Source organism: Petromyzon marinus, chromosome 11 (genome assembly GCF_048934315.1).
Source record: "Petromyzon marinus isolate PM22_M1 ecotype Great Lakes invasive population chromosome 11, UKy_Petmar_22M1.pri1.0, whole genome shotgun sequence".
In the NCBI taxonomy this organism is placed as follows: domain Eukaryota; kingdom Metazoa; phylum Chordata; class Hyperoartia; order Petromyzontiformes; family Petromyzontidae; genus Petromyzon; species Petromyzon marinus.
Window position 1 is genome coordinate 10,693,974 of NC_133677.1, and position 27,709 is coordinate 10,721,682.

The 27,709-nt window shown below is 43.8% G+C and overlaps 1 protein-coding gene across 5 annotated transcripts in view; it reads right to left on the bottom strand.

Moving 5' to 3' along the window:
* LOC116941224 (DNA-directed DNA/RNA polymerase mu-like) overlaps positions 1-27,709 on the bottom strand; it is an 83,142-nt gene that overhangs the window by 13,611 nt on the left and 41,822 nt on the right. For 4 of the 5 annotated variants that reach the window (XM_032952044.2, XM_032952046.1, XM_032952043.2 and 1 more), the window contains 3 exons: positions 22,723-22,825; positions 12,063-12,470; positions 4,208-4,291 (listed from right to left, as the gene is read on the bottom strand). In XM_032952044.2, the coding sequence (XP_032807935.1) occupies positions 4,208-4,291; positions 12,063-12,470; positions 22,723-22,825 (595 nt within the window). The remainder of the gene's footprint in view (positions 1-4,207; positions 4,292-12,062; positions 12,471-22,722; positions 22,826-27,709) is intronic. The other variant, XM_032952045.2, reaches the window with a different exon arrangement.

Here is a 27,709-nt window from a genome sequence, read left to right on the forward strand (position 1 = left end):
AGGAACGTGACCCCTGTGTTTGGCAAGGTCTGCCTGCAGCGTGAAAGCTTTAAGCAACTCGAAATGAAAACAAGTTTGGAAAATCGTGCACACTAATGGATTATGTAACACCTTCCCACACCCGGTTGGTTGTATTTGGAAATATTGAATGAGCGGTATGAAAGCTAACGGGTAGCCGTAATACTTGCGAATAGTTATGTTTGACAAAGCCAATGCATTGAACAGTGTCTCCCTGGTCAACTTAGCAACAGCCAGTGCTCATCCCAGGTGGTAGTCCCCCGAGTCATTGGTGGAATTTGCTGTGGCTGAGAACCGGTTTATCAAAAGGCCAGCCGCTTTTGGATTTCTAAAAAAGTTCTACTTATGTTATCAACTCCGCACAGAGCTGACAGGCTCAGCCGCACCCTTGCCAGGAACGTGAATGGGATTGCGAGCTGAGCAACTCTGCCGCATTACCACCCATCTGGGATTCAACAACATTGACAAAGACATATATGTGTATGTATGTTTCAATTATAATTTGTCACGTGCTTGAATTTCAAGAAAGCGCTGTGGCTTAAATGTTTTTTTTTAATTAAACTGCGGTAACCTAACAGTGTCTATTAAGCGAAGGTTTGTTGTGGCTGAATTGAGAAGTAACTTAAGCCCCTTGCTGGCTGGCAATTGTGCGAGTGCAGAATTTTCACTTGGGGCTGTGGCACAAAAGTGTGTTAGATGGCAGTTTGAACTAACTTCCACTATCACCAACCAAAAATAGTTCTGACTGTGCCTTCCCGCTGGCATTTTACACTGTTTCATCTCCTCTATAGCTTAATTGACCAAAGTTGGACACAAATTGAAATGAAAATTAAGGTAAGCATTCAAGATCTTAACTCGGCATGACAGAAATGCCTCATGCACAGCTGTTTCAGAGTAAAAAAACACATTAATGCTTGTGGTGGGGGTTTGTGGTGCGTGGGTGGATGTGTGATGGGGGTGTGTGGTGGATGGTTGAGTGGGTGGGTGTGTGGTGGGTGGGTGAGTGGTGGGGGTGTGTGGGTGAATGGTGGGGGTGTGTGGTGAGTGGGTGTGTGGTGGATGGGTGAGTGGTGGGTGGAAGTGTGGTGGGGGGGTGTGGTGGATGGGTGAGTAGTGGGGGTGTGTGGTGGATGGGTGAGTGGGTGTGTGGTGGGTGGATGTGTGAGGGGAGCGGTAGTGTAGCGGTTAGCACTACGCTGCGCTACGAACCTGGCGACCCGGGTTAGTTTCCCGCTCACGGCCAACACCGGTGACGATTATCTGAACCGGTTCTGGGCCTCCCCTAGGTCCACTCAGCCTCAAATGAGTACCTGGTGTGATGTGTAAACATCGCCACTAGGGAAACAAAGGGGGCCGGGCGCGGTGTTGGCCACCCACCCCCTCGTGTGCCGTGCCCATCTTCATAGGTGCTCGCTAACAGCACTTGCCCCTACAGTCTCTTACAGGCTATATGGGGGTTCTTTGTCTTTTGTCTGGTGGGGATGTCTCTGTGTTTCTATTCTTCTGTCCTCTCTTCTGCCTCTTCCTCCATCTATATTCCTCTGCTCCCACCACTGTATGTCTCCCACATCCCTCCCCCTATCTCCCTCTTTCTCTCGCCTCATCACTGTCCTCATTCCCTCCTCTCCCTTTCCCTTCTCAGTCTCTTACCTCTCTCTCCCTGATCCTCTCTGCCATTGCTCGTCGCTTTCCCTCACTCTCTCTCCTTTCCGTTTTGCTCTCTCTCATTTACATTTGATGCCCTTTCACTCTCTCCCAGCCCCTCCCCTCTCCATAGTTTCCTCCCACCTCCATCTCCCTCTCCTAACCATTGCATTTTTCATGGAATTCAAGTTCAGGGTGGAGGGTGGGTGGGGGAGAGTTGTGACGTTAGCACGACACACGGCCCGGCTCAATGCTGTGGGATGCAGGTGATGTCATCACCGCACATGTGGCTGAGTGCCAGGCAGGCAGGAAGCCACCCAGAAAAGTTTTTTCTCATGTAGTATGATATGAAGTATAATATAATTTAAAACCTGAAATGACTTCTTTCAAAGACATTCCTAATTGTAATACTCGGTGGGAAGAGTCACTCTTTCTAGTCTTAAGTGGTACTCAACTGCATTAATTGTCCTGTGATGCAGTTGTCAAAATTCCACATTCCTTTGGCAGGGACCAGTTTCTGCATAGGACAACCACGTTATATTCCACAAAGTTATTATCGTTGGGAGGCCTTCATCCAGCAGTAGACAACGGCTGACGATGATGTCATCTGTTGTATTGATCCAAAGAGGAATTATCAGCTTAGTCGATTGCAATTTGAATTTGTAACTTTCAAGATTTAATTCTGAGAATAGCTAACATCTACAATGGTAGACAAGACGTATGTTATCTTGTACCAGTCGGAACTACCTTATCTGTGAATGGGATAATGCTATTAAAAAGGCATTGGACAGATTTTGTACGATACTGGGTTCTTAGCATTTACCCAGATGTTACGTGTCATCATGAAAGGGAAGAGCACAAAAGTTCAGACATTTGCAGCCCATCATCTGATTTGACCAAAACTCAATAAATAAAGAACATGACAATTTCGGATCGGCAAGTGTGCAAAGAAGAGCTGATTTGCACTACATACTCAAAATATGTATTTAATTAAATGGCTCTCACATTGTGGGCCATGTTGATTTCACTTATGCAAGCAATAAGTGTGCAATGACACTCAGAGGCGATTCGCTGAGAGTTGACAACGTGAGCCTGTCGGCAGGCCCGCTCCTGTTTGCGCCTACCTGGACACAATTATCGTGGCTGCGAAGCCAGCGCAAAGGTGTTTTATACACGCGGGACTGCTTTACTGTTACTTTTTTTAAGTTTTGGAGGGTGCACGTGAGTGAATTGATAACTCAGGGACCAATATTCCCTTTGGGCCGAACACTCAAAATGAAACACCAAATGACCGCAGTAGTGGCATGAGCAATACAGAGCCAATTAGCTACATGACGTTGTTCAATCAAAGTGACGCTGCCCGACTGCACAGCGTCACTTGGCAAAGTGTTTAAGCCAAAAGCCAGCCCTTCGGCATTGGTGCTTGCTTAAAAGAAAGTCAAAGGAGTTTGACTCTTTTGAGGAGTTAAGTGAAAGTGCACCACGATTCTCATCTCTGCTGATAAATGTGAATGGCAACTTTTTTTGATATTAAGTTACACACTCTAGCCACTGTGCCAGCCTGTGCCTTTCATAGCGTTGCCAGACAGACTGGCATTAGAGAGCTCACCCAATACTCCACCCCACCGCAAGCGACCCCCGCTAATTGACTTACAATTGCACGTACGTTGAATTTCTTTTTGCACACATACGTAGCCAACAGTGCTGCTTCGACTGGCACGAAATCAAATGCGCCAACAATATCAAAGCCCTCAAACGCACCTGCAGGGAATCAAACTGCGTGTGCCTCGGGTCGACCAAGGCTGCTGTTTAAGCCGGCCCCACACCTGAGAGCGATTGTCAGCTGCGCGACCAGGTCGCTCTCGAACTTGCACAAGCGTATCATCGTCGCCCGCGACCGCTTTGCCTACATCTGCGCAAGCAGTTGAGCTGCAACGAACTGCCGTTGGCAAATGTGCGGGCAATGGAATGCGTCGCTACAAATCGCCGAGCAGACCACGTGAGAGTCGCGTTAGTCTCTCTCTCCTGTGAACGATCAGTTGAACAACTGCTTATTGCACGGATGTCCACATATAGGCGATTCAGTTCCATGCAGCCAAGTTGCACCGCTAATTGCTCGGATATGGAACGCGCTTTTACAAGCATCACTCTGCAAGTAGAGTGGCCCTATGTATACTTAACCAGATGGGTGTAAACATAATTCATTGTTACGGCCAGCTTATTTCGTCCTGACGGTGTCATGCGGTGCTAAGTTGCTGTGGGATTTGTGAGTAATTTTTGGTGAACCGGTATTTTAAACATCTGCAAAAGAACATGGTAATCCCTCAATACATCCTGTCTGGAGGACGGCACACTTATAAAATTGGGAAGACACGCTCACAGACTCAGTGGCTCGTGGCTCAGGCCCGGGTGGCCATGATTGGATTTGCAAGCGGGAGACCTCGACACACACGCCGGATAGACGGTGATCTGACGCAGAAATGTAAACATGATCCCAGCTGACTGCGGTGGCGGCAGCAGCGGCCCGTGTACCCTCGGAGCTGACCTGTGTCCGGTCGTACAGGTGGTGGCTGTTGAGGCTCATCTTCTTCTCGTGGCTGGCGTATCGTCTCAAATCCCTTTCAAATTGCTGAAACACATCACAGTCGCTCACAGGGTGTGCAAACATCATCCCGCTGGTACACATGGTCGTTGGGAATTCTGTGTTTGACGTTTGCTTTTTGGGGTTTTTGACCTATCTGCAGAGGGGAGGAGAACCAACATTTATCAGCTTAGTTCAGGGTGCTCGGACACCTGTCGCAAGCATGCATTCATTACGTGCGTGTTCATGTGCTACACATTGTGCGGATCGGCGGCACAGTGGCTAGTGCACTGCGTTACGGACCCGGCAACCCCAGTTCGATTCTTGCTCGTGGCCAACATCAAGCGGCGAATATCTGAACCGGTCCTGGGCCCTACCCTAGATTGATTGAACCTTAAATGGAGTACCTGCTGCAGTTTGCAAACACCAGCAGTGGGGAGACAGGCGGCTGGGCGTGGGCCGGGACACACCATCCCCTTGTGTGCCGTGGCGGGCCTTAATAGATGCTTGCTAGCAGAACTTACCTCAACAGCCCGTAAAAAGGCTATATGGGGGAAACTTTGTGATACACATTCAAGGAGCATAAACCATCACGTGAACTCCGGTCATCCTCGAAGCAGCGGCATTTGGATAGCCATCGAACAGAAACGGCGACCGCATCACGTGGCGCTTTCAGGTGTCCTTCTGCTACAGCCTGGAACGCTCTTCCTCCCGATATTAGAAAACCACTGATTTATATAATCATCTAGATTGAAAATTCATTTCTTTAGAACTGCTTTTTGTGTTTAGTTTATTGTCCTTCCCCCTCACCTACGATGAGCATGGTTGGCTACGTACGGTGCAAAATAAATGTATATAAATACATGATAGTACTTTTATCATGATTTATATAATCCCTAGAATGCCAGGTTAGAGTCCATTGGGATAACGTGTCCCTGTGGGCTCTTGATTAGATCCCATGGAGAAGGAATCCTGGGAAAATATATGTGGTGTGAAAAAAATAAACTCCCCAACGTTCATAATTAAAGCTGCCTTACAACAGAAAAAAAGTTAATAGGGTAATGATTTTGGCAAAAGCCCTTCACTCTGAAGAATAGGCTCACATTCTGGGCAATTTAGGGTAATGTTTTGGAGAGAATGATGATTGCCAAAACATTACCCTATAACAACAACAGTTATAAGGCAGTATGAAATGATTAACGTGGTGATTGTTTTAATTTTTGGTTGTGTACCACTGCCAAGCAGTCCCTTAATTTGTAATTGCTGTAATATAGAGTATACAGTACATCAATATAAAAGCACCTACATGCAGTAGTGTAAGAGTGCAACATCCAACTGGTTGGTAGCACTGATTAGAACGCTGCTTCACTTACAATCGCAAAGTTCAAATCCCAGTCGGGGGTGAGGGCCGTTGACTTGGCCTTTCATCTTTCCAGTATTGATATGGTGAATGTGTACCACTTAGTGTGAAGTCAACATTGGTCATCCCATGGAGAGACTATCATCTGTCACCGGAATGGTGAAATCCCCACATTTCTGTGTGTCAGGGCCCAGGGCCATCAGGAGAGATGGAGCACCATTTCCAGATGATGCTGGTTGTGATTACTGGTGAAAAGTCATACTCGAGTTGTAAATGTTGTGGGTTTACTCTCCAGCACACTGGTGAGCTGTACGAGTAACGAATTGTTACGGTTTGTTTTCGTGACAAACCTTACTAACTGTGCGTGTGAGGTGGTGGCAGGTTTAATCTAACTCAAAAACCTCTAATACGGATAATATAGGTCGCGAAATCCTACGTGTTAAACCATGCTAAGGCCCAACTCGGCACAGGCACTTTAACTTGACTTAATTAATGGTAAATGGATCGTTTGAGTAAATAATGGATTATTATCCTTTGCTGCAAGCTAGCAGATAAGCGTTTTAAACCACAGGCCAATGTGACTTTGGCCGTAATATTTTCTGATGTCTATGACGAGATCTTGATTAGCTCTGCACTTATAGCGAACGTTCTGAGTTTGGAAGCTTTTACATGTGCTGTGATTGTAAACTCGTGCACTTATACATCTAAGGTTGTGAGTATTGTGGTCCAGTAAGATTACAAGCTATGCTAAATATTTACTTTAATCCTTTAGGAATGTTAAGCCAACAGATAGATATATACAGTAATTAAGACATCCCTTGTTCATGGCATTCGTTGAAAATGAATGGTCAATTATTAAAAAAAACAGCAAAATAAACATCTGCCATGCACTGAATGCAAAAGATTGTAACAATACCCAAGCGCCAACATCAAATCATACTGCTGGAATGGACATTATTATATACTTTATAACTGCAGCCATTAGAATATCAGGCTAAAGGTAAATAACGAGCTTGCATTTATTACCAATGTCAAAATATCAGCGAAATGAACCTTCAGTATCGATTACTGTATTTGCTAATAGTAAAATGATTCATCGACCTATTTTAATGAATAAAAGTTTGGTCTTGTCAAGGCACATCAATGTAAAAGAGTGCCCCTTGCAATGTACACATCTCTTTTACCCTGAAGAAGGGTTACAGCCTGAAACATACGAGTTCATTGTATTGGGTGTACACACTTGTGAGGTGCTGCAGGTAAATGAATGACCCATGGTGGCAATATATTTTCAGCCTGTGCTTATACTACACCACTGCCAAAACAATATCTGATATGTTGCATAATCCCAATAGTGTGTCAAGATACAGTACTGTACGCTCAGCAGTTTGACTCTAAATTTAGCCACAATAGCTATGATCTCGAAACAAAACAATGTCTCATGAGCACATACACCAGATTCAAGTCAGGTCGGAGTGTCTTCACGTTTAGATGAGTGCAGAGAGAGCTTAATTCCCCTGGCTGTCATGAGCCGATGGTGGAAATTCCACATTTCTTTGGCAGAGAGTAGTTCATGCACATGGAAAACTAATGTTTACTTCCCACAAAGTGCTCACGTTTCACTGACCCCAAGGGGTTTGATAGGCTGATTGGGATTTGAACACCTAACTTTCTCATTTTAAATCAATGCCCAAACCATAATACCACCCAGTTAGCTTAAACTATACTAAAAAAGCATTAATCATGAATATGTTGAGTTGTTATTTGTGCTTGCGCACCGCTGCCAATGCAGTGCCACAATTGTTTTGTTGTTTAAACGATACTAGCTTGCCGTATTAGCGTTGATCCTATAAAGCATAGCAGAAGCTCTGATGCACGTGTGAGGTGAGCATTAACAACTGTTTGTCAAATTTGTAAGTCCCCCCCACCTCCCACATGCACGACAGAGCCATTGCTGTCAAGTTTTCACACCGATTCACACAACACGTAACACACTGTTGATGACGAGACTGGCATCTGTGGAGCATGGACGGAAGCCAGCAAAAAGAGGCTCTTGGATATACGCGCGTGGTATTAATAATGAAATCGAGGGAAAACATAATCAGTCTGTATGCATTGTGCATAACAGTGGAGAAATACAAATTCCCAAGATGATGGCCTATACTGTTCATTCAATGCACAGGGGAACTGTCAATTTTAATGGTTATGTAAATTTGGAATACATTTTTTTGAAGGACTGGACTTTTATATCTTATTATGTTTATCTTGGAATGAGAGATCTTGCACAGCATTTGGCAGCTGTGAAAATTAATTCATACCTTGATGCCTTCTGAATTACTTGATGATTGTACCTGTTGGGTACAACCATAGCCAAATGACGTTACAGTCAGCACATCACCAAAGCCTCATGGTTTTGCCCTATATATTGTCCTGGGGACCGAACAGTTATGCGGAGGTATCAAACAGAATCGTAATCTTTTATTTATACTGGAGGAATCCGATGAGCTATAAAGCTTTTTTTCACAGATGTCCGGTAGGGGCGGGTCAGAAAGTTACAACAAATAATAGTACACACGATAGGAGTGCAAAGTATCGGAAATGTAAGCAAATAAAAATAAATCTATGTTTATTTTACCAGGTAAAACCCACTGATCTATTAGCTTCTTGTTTCAGAATCGACCTGGCCACAAATGATAGCTCAAAGAAGTGGCTTATCATGTGGTAATTTATAGCAGCCAAATAATCTAAATGCATGTTTCAAACTGTGTTTGATTCCCGGCCACGGCTAACATCAGTGGCAAGTGATATTGGAACCGATCCTGGCATTGTTCCCCCATCCCCCGCCACGACCCGCTTCACCAGCCCACACTGACCAGCGTGGTGAGATGTGGCCAAAAGATTCCTGTGACCAACATTAACGACGCATTTATATTTACAGCGATCGAACCTAAAAACCTTCATCATGAATACTATTGGTCGTGAAAGAAGAGCAGTTAATAATAATAATAATGATTGAATTATATATTGGTATTCAAGAACACATCCAATGTAATCAGAGCAGCTGATCCAACGGGATGGTGATGTGGTTATAGTGTTGAACTTACAATGGGAAGATTATGAGTTTATATCCCGGTCAAGATTTGACTCGTTCACCTGGGGTATAAAATGTAATATTATTTCGTGGAAAGTCAACAGTGGTTGTACTATGAATAGGAATTTACAATTTGCATCACTGGCTCGTATCCGCTGACAGACACGAGAACTACCCTCGGCTTGCTTAAGCAGGCAGGCACTCACATTTGTTGATACAAGCAGTGTATGTTGTATGCAATATAAAAAGATTAAAGTTGCTTGCTCACGCCACTAATTGTAGCTCTAGAGTGCCCCTCTAGAAGTTGCATCGACCTACTTTCTCAAGCTAGCCACACATCTTGGAAGAGCTGGGCATACCCACGCTTTACCCCATCACGTGCGACCTGACGATCGACTGTGGTGTAACCACATCATTAGACCTCCTTTGCCAGTACCAAAATGTAATAATAGGTGTTTTTCCCCTTTTTTCTGGCAACAAAACTGAAACCTTTTTTAACAAAGATTCATGTCTGCATTAACCACAATACCTGCAGTCAAAATGCAAACAAACAACATACTATGATAATATATGCATTGTCCTTGAAACTGGTTGGTCCACACCAAGGGACGGCTTTCTTGTTTGCATTTTGACTGCAGGTATTGTGGTTAATGCAGACATGAATCCTTGAAAAAAGGTTTCAGTTTTGTTGCCAGAAAAAAGGGGAAAAACACCTATTATTGTGGCGTAACCATTTATAATGCTGAGTAGACAGAGGCAGGGCGATTTGATGGACTTGCCCAATTGTTTCAGCAAATCACCCAAATAGAAATGTCAACCCCTGGATTGCAGTTTTCCTTTGTGCATTGCACAATAGCTGAAATAACATAATTGGCTGCAATGCAGTGTTTTTTTAAGTCACAGATTTCATCATTTGTTATTACACTAGAAAACCTGGTCGCCTGTAAGCTAAGCAGGAGACGGCATTACAGGAAACAGACTGATGAGCTATCTGTACGAATTTGTGAATATTATCCCCTTCATGTGTGTGGGATTCATCCAGGTATTCGGATTGTATTTTGGTAAATGATAAGAAATTTTATTTTGACTTAAAGCTTTCGTGACTGCAGGGATTCGTATTCTTGGTTCTTTCGGTAAAGTCACGTAGAAGGGAACAATAAAATAATAAAAATATAAAAAATAAAATTCTCACGACGTTTCGACTGCAACACAAGCAATCATCATCAGTTTTGAAACCCACAGCAATAAATTTTGCAAAAAGTGGCGGTTATTTTTAACATTAGCACCACGGAGAGCGATTTGACAGTTTGTTCAGATGGACGAGTCCATCTATGTTCGGAAATGTCGTGAGAATTTTATTGTTTTATATTTTTATTATTTTATTGTTTCCCTTCTACGTGACTTTACCGAAAGAACCAAGGATAAGAAATTGGTCAAAAATTATACTGCAGGACAGCCTCTTGGGAAAACAAAGTCTCAAGTCTAATGGAGCTTTTCTGGATGAATACACAACATCATCATGTCACTGTCTCAGGACATGTCTAGTGGTGGCAACCATTCAGAAAATGGTAATAATTTATCAAATGCCGATTCATTATCAAAATTTCGCGTTGGAAATGGCACATGATATACAAATTCGAAATTAGTATTCTTTAATGTGCATTATGATGGCCAATGGGGCACTTATTTGCGAATGAGATTGAGGCTGCATTCTCAGTGAGTTGATTCTGGATTTGCAAAGGCAAACATCCATCCGTAAGACCAACCAACTGCCCCATAATGCTCTGTATGGCACATGCCAGCTAAGTTCACTCACCCAACGACTTGGTTCATTATAATGCTGACATGGCAATGAAACTAATGGGGCATTATAATAATTCAGTAAAATTAAATCATTATCTGACGATACTTGCATATTGCTTTTAAAGCCATTATTGTGCAAAATGGTTGTTAAAAAAAAATTTTGACCCAAAAAACTCCACAAAACCATCAAGGGTAATGTGATCATTAAACATGTCTCGACAAGCATGTTTCGTTTTGGCAACACCTTTCAAGTAAAAAAAAAAAAACTAAAATCCGTGAAACAAATTATTTCTCCAACACATTTTGCCAGGCATCGTGGGAGCACACTTGCAACCCTGGTATTTGGTGGCTCCTGGGGCTGCATGGGCAGTAAGGTGACACTCATTAGAGCAGTGGTTCTTAACCTGGGGTGCACGCACCCCCTGGGGGTGCGAAATTACCTTTCTGGGGATGCGAGACATGGCCACATTTTTTTGAGAAGGCAAATCATCGAGAAACACAAATGAAGCACGGGCACGTCAGTACAACTACTTTGTTTCATCAAACCCCTAGGCATGTATTAACATTATGCATGTTTTAACGATTGGGCACCAAAGGAAGGGGGGGGGGTGCTGCAAGGCTGCAGTCAAGGTGAAGGCCCACTGCGTTAGAGGCAGTTCAGAACAGCTTCTGAAAAGGGTGATCTGTAAAGTGGAGTTTAAGTGCTCACTGATTTGCAATATCCTGCAGGCATTTCAGTTTGTTTAATAACAACAAAAGAAGCATATGCCAAAAATTCAAAGCAGCGACCTTATATGTATAAAAAAGGTCTAGAGACTAAATCAATTTTAAGGTAAAAGATTCATCATTATCAGCCGTGATATATCCACTGCTGTATGAACACCTTCTCAAGCCATCTCCTTTCACAGTCCTCTAATGGACCAATTCATATCGTTCCCTTATACACGATGATTTAATTTCCACAACGATTATTTTTATTACTTTTAATCCATGAAAAGTCTGGCACCCACCACTCTCGGGATAAATTCTTCATTTCTGGCTCAGGTCTGGGAATGAAGATGCTTGTTTGAACAGATACTTAGAATGATCAGTTTTGTCTATTTATTTCCCACAAAACAAGGTATGTTCATTTAGTAGAGTATAATTCAGAAGTTTAAAAACTGTTTTCATGATGAATGGGTTGAATCTTTTCGTTTCTTGAATTTAACGTAAAAAAGTTTTTATCGGTCTTTATACTTAGACGAGTGTGGTGCATGGCTCATTTCAAATTGACAAGCAAGAGTCAGAAGTGGAAATTCCACATTCATATGGAGGAGACACGTTCCTCTGTATGACACCCACTGTTGTCCTCCCAAAGAGGTGGTAGTGACTTTATTGACCATGTAGGGACAATATTGGGCCGAGTCAACCTCTGACCGACATTTGAACTCGCAACCTTCTGGGCGATCTAACCACAGCGGCCACACGGCCGAAACATTCTCCAATTACGCCTCAATAGTCACCGGAGCAGATGGTGCTCGTGGCAGCCAGTGTGACTCACCTCTCCAGCCCCCCCTCTCAAAACTCACCTGGGAGCCCGTCCAGCCCAGAAGGGCAAACGCATGCTGTCTGTGAGGGCAAACAACGAGGTCCACTCTGACGGCTCTCCAGCTCCTGCGCGGGCACCGTGGCCCCTCCGAGACGGCGCTTTCTTCCGCTGATGCGGCGGTCTCGGCGGGGCACGCGGCCCCTCCTTCGCCATCTGCTGAGCTCTCGCGCCGAGCTGCCGCCGCCGCCACCGCCGCCGCCACCGGATGTTCCGTGTCACGGCGCCCGCTCTCCCCTTCGCTTGCACTTTTTACCAAGTCCGAGGGAAGTTTGAAAATGGTGAAGCAGCGCTCGAATTGATCCATGCTGTTACTGCTGCTGCTGCTGTGCATTTTAGCCCTTGATTGTTCGTACGTGTTCTTCTTGTAGTCTGCAAAAAGGATGTATCCCTGTAAGGTAAATTGAAGAAACAAAAAAGGGCATCGTCTCTCGGGAAGATATCTACAATAGGAATGTCGAATTTTCACCTCTGGCTAAAAGCACGACATGGAAAGTGGTTTTGGTACTGTCACATGCTCATTTAAGTATGGAGACATTTTTGACTTTTTCCGCTTCTTCGGTGGCACACTGCCAGTGGTGAAAATTACATTTTCGTATAACAGGGACCAGTATCTAAAAAGGGCAGCCACCGTTGCAAGTCGCAGAGAAAATATTGAAAATTCAGACGTTAGAAAAAAACCTATTTGGGACATAATTGTAAGCATAATGGAGTAACTTTACGTATGTCTCAAGCAAAACAAGTTATTTATCTCAGGGAAAAAAAATTCAGATGAGGAGTAGGAGATTCAAAATTTCTCACTTGAAGACTTAACCACTACTGTACACATTGTAAAAAGAGAGAAATCTCCTTAACCAGACGGAATAGATGGAAACATCAAAGCAGATGCACCAGCTGTTGAAACAGCAATAGCAGACAGATCCACTAACTGTCTGCAGAGAAATTAAAAAATATCAATAATGCAAGCATGCCTCAATAATTCTATTATACAGAGGGAGAGACAACACTGATTGAACGAATATGAGACCGATTAACCTCCTATGAATGAATTGTACATGAATGTTGTGAGGCACTGAATAATGCAGCAAGTTAAATCAAGCTGAATTAAGAAATGTTTTCTACCATCGACCAATTACACAATATTTAATCAGATCCTAGAAAATACAATTTAATTTAAAATTCAATTATGCCTCTCTTTTGTGGATTATGATAAGGCATTGGATTCGGTAGAAACTGATGCAGTTATTCAATATCTCAAATACCAGGGATTTCATTAAACATATCAACAACTATTATAACGATGGAGTAGCTACACTGACATTAAATGTAAAAGTAAATAAAATAATGAGCCAGACAAGAGGACACACTTTTACCCAGACTGTTGTAAGCAACTACAGAATTTATTCTCTCAAAATTGGTTTGAAAATATGAAAAATAAAATATGCAACAATAAATAAATTGAAGAACCTCATGAAGGTGGCTTAAACGTCGGACTCAAGATAAAAAATGCGCAACAAAAAAGTCCTTTACAACAAGTTTGTTAAACAAAGTAAAATAATTGTGAGATATTACTGGAAATCACAGCAGAATATGTATTGGTGAATAGCAGGTTGGTGAATAGCAGATTGGGATGAAATAGAGGTGGATGAGATGGGGATGGCATGCTTTTCGATAACCGATTTTATAGTGAAGAGCAACACACCAATGTACTCTTGAGAATAATATTTCCAGTCATTGCATATTACCCACCATGGCATACGGAAAGGAAACAATGACACGAACAATATCCTACAAAGTCACATAGGACTTTACCAATAAAACCAAGAGTATGAATCCTTGCAATCACGAAAGCTTCAAATCTAGAATATCCTATAAGTATGCATCGCAGCATGGAGAGATGCATGCCTGCAATAACACTGCAAGCGAGAAATAAGATGAATGAATCGGGGAACAAATACAAATTAGACACACATTGGATACTAATTGGGCATGGGCAGCACACATTTTCTAGGATACATTCATTGCTGATGATCAAGCCTAGTGAAGCAATGGCCAGCCAAAGGATAGCACACGACACTGCGCACGCGATGATGATATCAGCTGTTTTGTGGGACGAGGTTGGATCGTGATCGGGGGACCGTGCAGGTCGGCAAAGGTGTGAATAGGCCGGCTGGCTGGCCAGGTGGCCAGTCGGCCAGGCAGTGTCACTGGGCAGGAATCTGATGAAGACGGCAGAGGCCGTGTGTATCACGGGCATGGCAGTCAAAAGGTTTAACTTTCGTTGGGGAGGGCACCTTCTTCTTTCGTGTGCGGCCAGCGCCAGCTCATTCGTAAAATATAAAAGTGAGGCCCTGCAATTGCTCGGGTCTCGCCACTGCTGGCAGAAGATCCTCCATTAGAGGCAGCTCTAACATATCCTCTGGAGGGCATTTGGCCTAATCTTCCAGGCAGGCCACGTGTGTTGGAAGAGGTGGCAAGTACCCACACTTTACCCCACCATACGCGACCTGCCTATCGACTCAGTGTGGTCTTCCTTTTTACACTGCTGGCATGGACAGAGGTGAGTTTAAGAAACGTGCCCCAATGTTTCAACCTCCACAACAGGAGATTGAACCAGTGACCTCTGCATTGCAGTGTGTTAACCATTACGCAGCAGCAGCATCCTGGGCCCCTTCATATATTACAGAATATAATCACCCAGAAATGTCTGTCCGTCCCGGGCGTGACGTCACTCCACATGAGGCTCACCCCCCCCCCCCGCGTGACGTCACTCCACATGAGGCCCACCCTCCTCATTAATATTCATGAGTGGGTGGATTTTTACACTAACGCAGAGGAAGGTTGAGCTGAATTAAATAATTGATTACGCAAAGTCGCTTCAAATATGACGTTTCTTTACAGAAAGTGACGGGTCAAAAATAAATATACGCAGCACAGTGCTACATCCGTGCGTGACGTCACTACAAAAGAGCCCCCCCCCTCTTAATTAATATTCATGCCCACGCACTCCACATGCCGCACCCCGCCCCTCATTAATAATCATGAGCGGGTGACCTTACTTCACATGCCGCACCCCTCATTAATAATCATGAGGGGGTGACGTCACTCCACATGCTGCACCCCTCCACAATAACCATGAGGGGGTGACGTCACTCCACATGGGGCAATCCCCCCCCCCCCTCATTAATAATCATGAGCTGAATAATTTTTCTATTGAATATTTCAGATTTACTGCAATATACACCCGTCCTTGGACGGGCAAAAAAGCTAGTTTGTATATATAGACAAAAACAAACCCCGTATAGCCCTAACAGATTGTCAGGGCAAGTGCTGTTAGCGAACACCTATGAAGGCCGGCTCGGCACACGAGGGGGAGGGTGGCCAGCACCACGCCCGGCCACCTTTGTCTCCCTCGTGGCGATGTTTACACACCGCACCAGGTTCTCATTTGCGGCCGAGTCGACATGATAAAAAGGTGAAATTTGAGAAAGGCCACTTCAAAAGTTGTTGCCTCTGGTCATTCCCCTGTGAAATGCATTCCGTGCGGCATAAACCTTTCCATCACATGTAAAATAATACAAGCTTGAAAGTTTGTACCAATTTTTATTATTATACCATTACATTTTTGTTACAGTCTTAATAAAATTAATGTCTCAATGCAATCAATGGAGCGGCACACCATCTCTACTGGTGGCCCTGAGGCAGCAATGGAAATTGTGCCTTCCCGTGATGGGGAGTGGGGGGGAAATTATCTCTGTGGAGCCTGTAATGGGGGCTGTTCCCTCCACAGGACAACCATTTTGACCTCCCACAAAGTGCCAATCATTCAATCTATTTAGGGGAATGATGGGCAAAACCGGGGATTTAAACTCAGAACTTCCGAGTTGTGAGGCAAGCACACTAAACGGAGTGCATCGGTGGCGAGATATTAACTACCTCGCCTGGTATACAGGAGGTCGTGGGTTTGATCCTGACCCTGACTCCAGCATATTTGGAATTTGCACGTCTCCCCGTGGTCGAGTGTATTTTTCTCCGAGACCTCCAGTTTTTCCCTCCACGTTTAGAAACGTGCGTTTAGAGTAGTTGGCTGCTTTGAATTTGCACAAAAGCCACTCTGTTGAGCTATCATTTGTGACCCAGGTCACATCTGAAAAACAGCTATAAAGCTCAGTGGGCCTTACCTGGTAAATAAAAAAAATAGTAATAGTCGTAATAGTAAACCACATCCAGCCAAAAAATAACTAACATGTGTGGAACTTTAACCTGGCTTACTAATATCCTTCATTCTCTTATGACCAAATCACTTGGAATGCGCCCAATCTAATCACACATCTGAAGATAAGCAGAGGTTGAGCCTCTATTAGTATTGGATGGGCGACCACCGTGGACACGAAACAGATGTAATGTACACTGTTGTGGGTCTATGCTGCTCGTGAGGTCCGGTGCAGCAAAATCCGATCCTGAACTGTCTCTGCTGCCCGCCTTCACCAGCCCACGTTGACCAGCATGGAGTACTGCCTGGTACTTCATGCTGGGGGGAGGCCCTATCCAGCAGTCAGCCAGCTGACAAAAATGGAGGTACGTGTACTTATAGAATTCACAATGTAGCTTTGCGACGCATAACACGGATGAGATTTCCGTTGGTGTCTTTTTACTAAACGACTTTTTTTTTTTTTTACCAAAGCTGACCGCAGTTGCAACGCAACGCTGTGCCCGTGCAATTGCAATGATTTTCTCGTGTAAGTTTGGGAAGCAAGGCATGAATCTCCAATGTGCAGTGTGGCTCAGGAGTTGTTATAGCGCAGGCCTTTCACCACGTCTTACGTGACACTTTGCATTCGCGTCTTTTAATTGATTTGTGCCGTCATGTCACACCTCCACTCCCCCATCCTGCGGCCAATAATAATCTGTCTGGCTGAATTAAACAAAATGCGCATTTGCGAATCGCACGCACCCCTGCTATAAAGAGCAGGGGAGCATGCAAAATGAGTTGGATTTTGTTTTTATTCGTGTATTAATACAACAGCACTGTGTGCACTCACGCGCGCACGCTGCCAGACGAGATAATTTAATTATCAATATTTTTTGTCGGATCAATTATTTTGAGCGATCAACACTCGATAAAGGACACAATTTAAAAATAAACATAATAAATGTTCCTTTCCAAGCACCACCCACCTCGGTGGCGGATATAAAATTATCGGCAGATAGAAAGATATTAAATAAAAGTGCTCCGTAGCATATATTTTCTAATCAACAAATTGCATGACATTATTAATATGTTTAATAGTATGCGGTGCACGCAAGGTCATGTTTGCTTGGGAGCATTGAGACTGAAATACTCGTAGGTTTTGGGGGAGGCTGTAAAAGAGAATACTACTTTTTTAGCAGAATGTTGACTCCCTAAAATCTCACATATTGACTGTGACTCGTTAGTGTTGCTAAGAGCACAGCTCTTGCAGGTGCGAATTTGTTCTCGTTTGAGCCACAGCACATTGATGGAAATCAGTTAAGCATTGATTTCACCTGCGTTAAGCAAGGTGGCGTGCTCGTCAGCCTGCACTGTGAATGCCGAGCAGGTGAAACATACAAACATCGCCGTGTGTTAGACGTCCAACCTGCAGCGCTACAAGGTAGTTAGGAGATGGCAGTGCAACCAGTAGTTTGGCGACCTTTGTGCTTAGAATTGAGTGTTCTTCCCTCATACGTGGGGGTTTCCTATCCATATACATCACTCGATTACGAATTGGCTAAATGTCCCTTTCAAAAAAGCTTTTGCAAAAACCTTGAGAATCTGACGATTGTTGATACACTTAGTGAATGCATGGTGATGGGAAAGGCATTAATTATTTGGTTCTTGTTCGAGCCTCAATGCACTGACAATATCTGGTGAACGCACTTGGCAACTAAACTCCTGCTAACATTGGGGACAAGTACATTGCACGTGGCTGCACAATCAGGAAAGGCAATCACAGGTGTGGCTATCGACATGCTTAAGACCTGCACTCTATCGCAATGTGCCTGTGACTTAAAGTACATTCCTACGTTTCCATGTCTCCTCCCATCACCCAAAGCAATTCCATATCAAAGTAAACAGAAAAGGAAAACGGTAAGATTTATTCATTTGACTAATAAAGCCTCGCTGAGCCTCGATTCCTTTTATGAAGAGGGATCTGACTGGGATATTTTACCAATTCCTCTGTGGGTATTTTTGCATAAAATAATGAGCCTGGATGGTGGCGCAGTGGCACAGTGGTAAGCGCACTGCACAATTCCTGGCCACAGCTAACTTTAATGGAGAGCAATACCTGAACCTGTCCGCCCCACCCCCACCCGCCGACCTTCACCAGCCCACAGTGTCGAGAATGGTGAAGTATGGGCAAAAAACCACCATGACCAAACACAGTACGTTCACTCTTTGGTTCTTTCGGTAAAGTCACGTCGAGAGAAAATAAATTAAATGATAGAATACGACGTTTCGATTGCAACACAAGCGATCGTCATCAGGTAGAACTCAACTCGAGAGGGGGACGAAACACGGAGACACGGAGAAACGCAGACAGACACACAAGCAGAGAGAGACACACAACATAGACACACAGAGACCCAGTGCCTCTGCGTCGAGGCCTTAAATATAAACGTCTTTACCGAAATAACCAAAGACTAATTCCTGCGGTCACGAAAGCTTCAAATCACAGTATGTTTGTCAAAATTATATTCTTGGATTTGCGGGAGGCCGGCAGTGGTCATCCCACGGAGAGGACCGGCTCCAAGCATGAAAATACGAAATTTTCTCTACCGGCTCAGTGCTGTCAATGGAAATTAGTGCCGCTCTTATGCTCGTTTAAGCAGGGGAGACACTTTTGCCATTGGCTTTTTGTATATCACCTGCACACACGAACAGGACACCCCAAGGGGGCCCCCTCTTCATCCTGCGGAATGCCACGGCAAGTGCCATAAAGCGAACACCCGTGAACACCCCACATAAAACAAATGGACATTGGGACGCGGCGCCACTTTAGCCTGCCGTTAACTCCTCAGCATTATTGATGTGCTCATGAACATATTACGTTGTGTTTAAGATACGTTTATGCCTTGGTCGTAGACATGGAGCCAACATCTTCAATGTGGAATTTAGCCTGGCATTCATAAAATTGAGAGAGAAGTTGCGATGAATAGAGACACCCGCAAAATATTCCACCACTTCTTATGCACACACCAGTTTCATTGCAGACTATCCAATGTAAAGGTGAATGGAATTGTACATGAAACAGCTTGCAAAGGTTTTTTTAGTGCCTAGTGGATTATGTAGCTCCTCCATAAACACAGCCCTATACGACTTATAAATTACTGAAACGTTGCCATTGCAGCGTATGTAAAGGAATGATGAATGTGGAGCGAAATACGGCAGTGTAGCCACTTTTTTGGGGCATTTTATTTGTTTGACATTGTACGAGTTGCACGTAAGCATGAAAGCTGAAGATTCAGCCGCTATTTTGCGGGCTTTGCGACCCAATGAAATGGTTTGATCCCTATGCACTTTTTATCTATTCATTGAAAGCCAGAAAAGTGGTGCTTGGGCTGAAAATCCATTTCACTCTTGCGACCAAAGAATTGCAAAGAAAAATGCACTTACAGTGAGGGAAAAAAATATTTGATCCCCTGCTGATTTTGTACGTTTTCCCGCTGACAAAGAAATGATCAGTCTATAATATTAATGGTAGGTTTATTTGAACAGTGAGAGACAGAATAACAACAAAAAAATCCAGAAAAACGCATGCCAAAAATTTTATGAATTGATTTGCATTTTAACGAGGGAAATAAGTATTTGACCCCTCTGCAAAACATGACTTAGTACTTGGTGGCAAAACCCTTGTTGGCAATCACAGAGGTCAGATGTTTCTTGTAGTTGGCCACCAGGTTTGCACAAATCTCAGGAGGGATTTTGTCCCACTCCTCTTTGCAGATCTTCTCCAAGTCATTAAGGTTTCGAGGCTGACGTTTGGCAACTCGAACCTTCAGCTCCCTCCACAGATTTTCTATGGGATTAAGGTCTGGAGACTGGCTAGGCCACTCCAGGACCTTCATGTGCTTCTTCTTGAGCCACTCCTTTGTTGCCTTGGCCGTGTGTTTTGGGTCATTGTCAAGCTGGAATACTCATCCACGACCCATTTTCAATGCCCTGGCTGAGGGAAGGAGGTTCTCACCCAAGATTTAACGGTACATGGCCCCGTCCATCGTCCCTTTGATGCAGTGAAGTTGTCCTGTCCCCTTAGCAGAAAAACACCCCCAAAGCATAATGTTTCCACCTCCATGTTTGACGGTGGGGATGGTGTTCTTGGGGTCATAGTCAGCATTCCTCCTCCTCCAAACACGGCGAGTTGAGTTGATGCCAAAGAGCTCAATTTTGGTCTCATCTGACCACAACACTTTCACCCAGTTGTCCTCTGAATCATTCAGATGTTCATTGGCAAACTTCAGATGGGCATGTATATGTGCTTTCTTGAGCAGGGGGACCTTGCGGGCGCTGCAGGATTTCAGTCCTTCACAGCATAGTGTTACCAATTGTTTTCTTGGTGACTATGGTACCAGCTGCCTTGAGATCATTGACAAGATCCTCCCGTGTAGTTCTGGGCTGATTCCTCACCGTTCTCATGATCATTACAACTCCACGAGGTGAGATCTTGCATGGAGCCCCAGGCCGAGGGAGATTGACAGTTCTTTTGTGTTTCTTCCATTTGCGAATAATCGCACCAACTGTTGTCACCTTCTCACCAAGCTGCTTGGCAATGGTTTTGTAGCCCATTCCAGCCTTGTGTAGGTCTACAATCTTGTCCCTGACATCCTTGGAGAGCTCTTTGGTCTTGGCCATGGTGGAGAGTTTGGAATCTGATTGATTGATTGCTTCTGTGGACAGGTGTCTTTTATACAGGTAACAAGCTGAGATTAGGAGCACTCCCTTTAAGAGTGTGCTAATCTCAGCTCGTTACCTGTATAAAAGACACCTGGGAGCCAGAAATCTTTCTGATTGAGAGGGGGTCAAATATTTATTTCCCTCATTAAAATGCAAATCAATTTATAATATTTTTGACATGCGTTTTTCTGGATTTTTTTGTTGTTATTCTGTCTCTCACTGTTCAAATAAACGTACCATTAAAATTATAGACTGATCGTTTCTTTGTCAGTGGGCAAATGTGCAAAATCAGCAGGGGATCAAATACTTTTTTCCCTCACTGTATATTTTACGATTTGATTGGCTGCTGTGTGTTGTACACTGTTGCTGTTGTCATCATAGTCAAAGCGACCATTACGACCGGCGTAATTCTGACATACTTGAATTGCTAGTTCGGAATATCAATTATATCAATGTATTTTTTAGGTATCAACAGAAGAACATTAAAATGAATCCCTTTTTTGCTTAAAATCCCAACAATACCTGCAGGATGAGTTTAGAACATCAGCAATCGAATTCCCTGTGGCCCATCCTCTCCCTTAAATTAAGACTAAAGGCTCATCTACTCGAGAGTGTGCTTCATCGATCTGTTTCTTAATCTGTCTTAATCTCTCAATGTTTCACATCTTAAAATGGACTTCATGCAAACAGCTTGATAATTATAAATAATTATTTACGTTATCTGCAAAGAAAAGCAAACTTACATTTGTACAATATCAGGATCGCTTTATACTTTGACACGAAGTGAAATGGTATTGAATATAATATGCGTACATGTAGATTCGCCATGATTAAACAAATGTACCAGGGTACTTTAATGTGGAAGGCCTCTTGGTTAATGGGTTAAATGTACATTTATTTGGCGAATTAAACAAACCACCCTGACAGGTTATTTTATAATTTCTCATAATTGAAAAATGAGCACAACATACTCTTTGTTTTTTTTCGGTAAAGTCACGTAGGTAAAATAAAATAATATAATAATAAAACAACTAAATTAAATCACGACGTTTCGGAGGCAACACAAGCTTCCGTCTTCAGGTGGAACAGTCACTTGATGCAGCTATCTTGCTGTGACTGTTCCACCTGAAGACGGAAGCTTGTGTTGCCTCCGAAACATCGTGATTTAATTTAGTTGTTTTATTATATTATTTTATTTTACCTACGTGACTTTACCGAAAAAAAACAAAGAGTATGAATCCTCGCAGTCACGAAAGCTTCAAATCTAGAGCACAACATAGTTTTATTTATGTATGCACAACCCTTTACCTACATGCCTCACAATTAAATGCATCATCTGTGTCATTGATGCACTCATTCAGTTGCTATTTCAGGCCAATCAACCAAATTGAAGGCCTGTCCAAGTTTATGGAATGAATCCTGCGCAAGTTTCTCTATCTATGCCTCATGACACGTGCCGGCAGAGTCGGCAGCAGTCTTGAGACGGAGGCTCTCCTGGGCAAACAAGTGTAATGAATGATGACGATAATAATAATCATAATATGACCTCCTCACACGCGGCACGATACAAGGCAATGGGCGCTGCGGCTCCAGCACTCGGCTTGCACTTGGAAGCCGGCAACTTCAAACCCTGTAAGTTGAGTGCCACATTGTGGCAGTACGTGCGCATGGGGCCTCGCAGGAAACTTGTCAGCAGCACGGTCAGGTCGTAATTTTTGCCCCACGTTACCTGGTGTTGTAGTTCCTCCAGCAGCCAGCTTAGCAACCCAATCTCTCGGCCCTCCTGTGGGTGAGTGATGAGCAGGTCCGCGTCATGCCCACTGGGCTTGCCTCTGCAATGGCGTGCACAAGACGGGCAGACGCACCGCCACGTTCTTTAAAATAAGATGCAGGCCAGGATATGCATGTATAGGCATGTGCATGCATGCACACAAGTGTGTGTGTGTGTGTGACCGGTATTGTAGTGGTTAGCTTGCTGCGCTACGAACCCGGCGACCTGAGTTCGATTCCCGCCCATGGCCAACACCAGTGACAATTATCTGAACCGGTCCTGGGCCTCCACTAGGTCGACTCATATGAGCAGCTGGTGCGGTGTGTAAAACATCGCAACTGGGGAAACAAAGGCGGTCGGGTGCTAACAGCACTTGCCCAAACAGTCCGTTAAGGCTATATGAAGTTTCGTTGTCTTTGCCTAGCCTGGACATCTCCTAGGTTGACTGGACTATTTAAAACGTACAGTAAAACCTTGGATTGCGAGCATAATTCGTTCCGGAAACGTGTTTGTAATCCAAAGCACTCGTATACTGTATCAAAGCACTCGTATATCAGTTGTGATCACGTGACGCTCGGCAGACAAAGCGTATACGTACTACTACTCGTATTGCAAGACCTCGCTCGTTTATCAAATTAATATTTATTAAAAAATTTTGCTCGTCTTGCAAAACACTCGCAGACCAAGTTACTAGCAATCCAAGGTTTTACTGTATTAGGTTTTTCAACAGCAGGAAGTCGCACCGCCAGATCACAGCCAGAGACCAAAAGAGGATAAACATATGTAACAATAGGTGATCCTAGCTGTGATCTAGAAAACAATGGAAATGCAAAGAGGTAGAAGGGTCGACTGAGCATGAAAATAGCACGTGGTGTGGTACCAAAATAAATAATCAGACAATTTCTCCTTCATATATTTGTATTTTCACGTGGAAAATATAAAAGTATTCTTTAGATAATCGATCAGACCCATGGCCTTCTGGGAGTGAGTAATTTCAGCAGCATTGATTCAATGCAAGCAAACCTGACTGTCTCATTGACAGAGTCAGATTTGCTTAAATCAATGCTGGTGCAATGCCAAATGTTGGAGGCAAGGACTCTCTCTTAAGACATGGTCTTCGTTTGACACGTAATTATACGATACATAACTCAAAACAAATATTAGCTTCGTTGTGGAGAATATCAATAACGAAATAGATAAACAGACTATATGTCTCCTTCACACAGATATGTCTAGGAGACAGATATGTGAAGGTTGCTTGGCATGGATTGTGCTGGCCACAAAAACTACGTCACGGTCGACTGTATGAAGTGCAATCATATGCAGCCTTACTTTACCATCATCTCATTTCCCTCTATGGCCTGCAGCATTTTAACCCTTCTTTTCCTATGATCTGAAAAAAAAAGCCTCCTTTAAATTATTTCCATGCCCCAGTTACCCCATGAGTGCAGCTTATTGAGATGTGGTTTATTATTCCCAAATTGTACTGTAAATGTGGTCACGTGCAATGCCACCCTGAATAGATACTCGCTAACGGCGTTTGCTCTCGGAGTGTGGATGGCTAAAAAAGGGGATATTTGGCTTGTATGTATGAATATGCACGGACGTATATTTCAAATTCAGCGCAGGTTTGATATCTACAAATTCACACGAATGGATTGTAGCACCTGAACTCAAGATAACCCAACCAAAATTACATTTGTGTGTTTAAGACAAAGTCAAACATGGGTTGTGATAGTTTTGCGAGCAATATCATTGCTAAACTATAAATAGACCTCTGTTCCTTTCTCCACATCCAAGTTAAGTATGCACGTTGTATTGCTGGTGCCTATGGGCTTTGCAGACCAGTACCTTCAAGGCTGACTGCTGATGAGACATGGAAAGTTGAAAACAGTCAAGTTTTCTTATTTAAACATTCTTCTAGAAGGCTAGAAGGCCCACAAGCTAATGGACTAAAATACATTTTACCTTAACTTGGACAGATGAACAAAGGAATATTCATATTTATTTGTTAACCAAAAACGCTGCACCACAGCAAGTTGTCAAGACACCTGACGATAAATGGTCTATGGTGACTCTAAGGTGTGTTCCACACTTGAAGTGGAAAAGTGCTTCCCTGCTCAAATAACCAATGAGGCGGCACTGATCACCACTGATTGCACTGAACCAGTGGTGGACATTCCACGTTCCCGTGGCAGGGGCCAGTCTCTCTACAGGATGACCACCGCTCATTTCCACAAAGTGGCACTCCCTACAGGGTTTAAAGTTGCTGGCTTCCAAGTGCAAGTTAAGTGGATTATATTTTTCCCGCCTGAGGACGACCGCTTGTGTTGCGATCGAAAAGTCGTGATTTATTTTATTTTATACCTACGTGACTTTACCGAAACAACCAAAGAGTATTCATTATGCTTGTTTACTCAGGAAAGCCTCAGTCCCAAGACTCTCTTTAATGAGGGTCCTGACAACTTTTTCACAGTTGGGGGGGGGGGGGGGGGGGTGATGTTGCTATCTATAATCCCAGTTTTGTAATATGCAGGTAATTTTTCAGCATCGGAATATTTGGCCAATTACACCAAAAAATCAAGAGGAAACCCATGCAGAACAGGTGAAGAATATACAAACTCTACACAGAAGGGCAAAAGAACCCATGCACTTCTGGGCGTGAGGCATGAGTGTTGCCACTGCGTCATCCTGCCGCGCTATTGTTTGTGGCGTGTTTTAGCAGCGGGACATTCCTCTGATAAAACACATCGTGGTCCTCTGAAATCAGCCGCTTTATTTATTTTCACTTTTGCGCCGTGTTCACGTTTCTCCTGATTAATGCCAACCGCAAAAGACTGCGCAAGGATCGTCGGTCGTGTGACCTTCTTGACCTCTTGTCATGAACACAACCACTTAAGTGCCGTCTCAATTAACCTCCAAGCAACGCGCATAGCGAGCAGGCGTCGCTGGCTAGGGCGACACGATTGGCCCAGGGACACGCGAGACATCACCGGATGCACATTTCGGCCAATCAGGCCAAGCTTAGCGGCTCGGCATGTCCCGTAACACTGCAAGATTAGATGGATTAGAATGCACATGAAGTAGCATTGGAGGTAAGTGTCTCTCAACCTTGAGTAACCGGGTTCAATTACTATCTGGGTCCAGACTGTATGTATGTTAAACTTCTTCCGCACCGTACGTAGCCAACCGTGCTAATGGAAGGTGCGGGGGAAGGACAACAAACTAAACACAAAAAGCACTTCTAAAGAAATTCGTTTTCAATCTAGATTTAAAAGTGCACAGCTCCAGTGGCTTCCTAATATCGTAAGAGGATTCCAGACGACCGCATAAGTGAATCTAAAAGCACGTGATGCAGTGACCATCTATATTCGATAGCTAGCCAAAAGCAGCTGCGAGGATGACCGGAGTTGTGTGATGGGTGAGTGGGTTAGTGAGTGAGTGGTTGAATTTGCACGTCCGCTTTTGCGTCTGATCCACGAGAGGTGGGGTGAAGCATGGGTAACTTCACCCCTCCCAATCAATCCGTTAAGCACTTTATGCAAGAGCCTACATTTCTTTTCACCTGAAACTCGACTGTGATATAAAACATCCCTTCATAAAACCCACCATGTGTTGCTCACTGCCAATATTGAGTCTGTTTCATAATGATAACCACTGAAAACACTGACGAATTACAGTGAAGTTCAAATTATATTGGAGGGATTTTTCCATCCATTAAAAAAGTAATAGGTTTGTTTTACACTTTGTGTTTAAGCAGTAAAAATATCCAACTGAGCCAGCTGGAGGATGAGAGATATGTGTTTGCAGAAGCTTTTTTTTTTTTACCCCAAAAAAGTGGACACTTAAAAGTTGTGCAAGAAAGAGAGTTCTTGAGCTACATGCCATAAATTGGGCGTGTGACTGCTGAACGTGCAGGAAGGCATTTTGCTAATCTCTGCAGCGGAAGGCGCAAGTTTTTTGCTGATACGGTGCACGAACACAGGATCGAACAGCGGCTGAAACTCCACGCTAAATCGGCAACACGTGGGGGCGCGCGCTTTACGCGGCCACATCCCTGCAGGGCATGGCAGCGTAATGTCATTGTCGGTCAAATGTTACATTACATCCATTTCAATTGGTTCTCGGAATGTGACACGTGAACTCATCCCTTATCCGACTGCATATTTTTCCAAGGTGGCGGATTGGTTATGGGAAGCTGTTAATGCAAATGTGTTTTTTTTTAGCTATACGCATAGTATTATGGCCACAAAGTCAAAAGTAAAAGTGTCTCCCGGCTCACGTGAGCCTGGGGGTGATGCTCATCTCCGTGACTGGGCCTCAATTCTTTATTCATACGGTGTGGACCAGCTGCTGTACAGGCAAACCACTGTTGACTTCGCACAATGCAGTACAATTTAGAAGTGTTCTATAAAAGAACATTCTCAATGAAGATGCCACCAGGAAAAATACATGTCAGAAATCTAGTGTGTTAGCAGCAGGGTTGGTGGACCAAAGACAAATCATCACGTAAATCAAGACACTCACTTTCAGGGAAAGGAAGTCATGAGTAAATTGCATAAAGTAAATAGGTTGCTGAACGATATGTATAATTGTGTTAGTGGTAACCACTCAAAGGGACGATGCCATGGTGTAAAAGCATGGTGGACGTGCAACCCAGAGGTCACCGGTTGGATCTCCCGGCATGCCAGTTGAAACTATAGGAATGTTTCTTAAATCCCTCTGACTCAGTCCACTCAGAATTCTACATAGGTACACCACATTTAGTTAATCGCCAGGTTGTGTGCAGTGTGGGTGCTTCCACTGCTTTCAAAATGTCTGGCCAGCATGGAAGAGTAGGCCAAATACGCTCGAGAGCAGTGGTTCTTAACCAGGGGTACGCGGACCCCTGATGGTACGTGGCAATGTCCCAGGAGTAGGTGAGGTGATTTAGAATTGTGTAAAA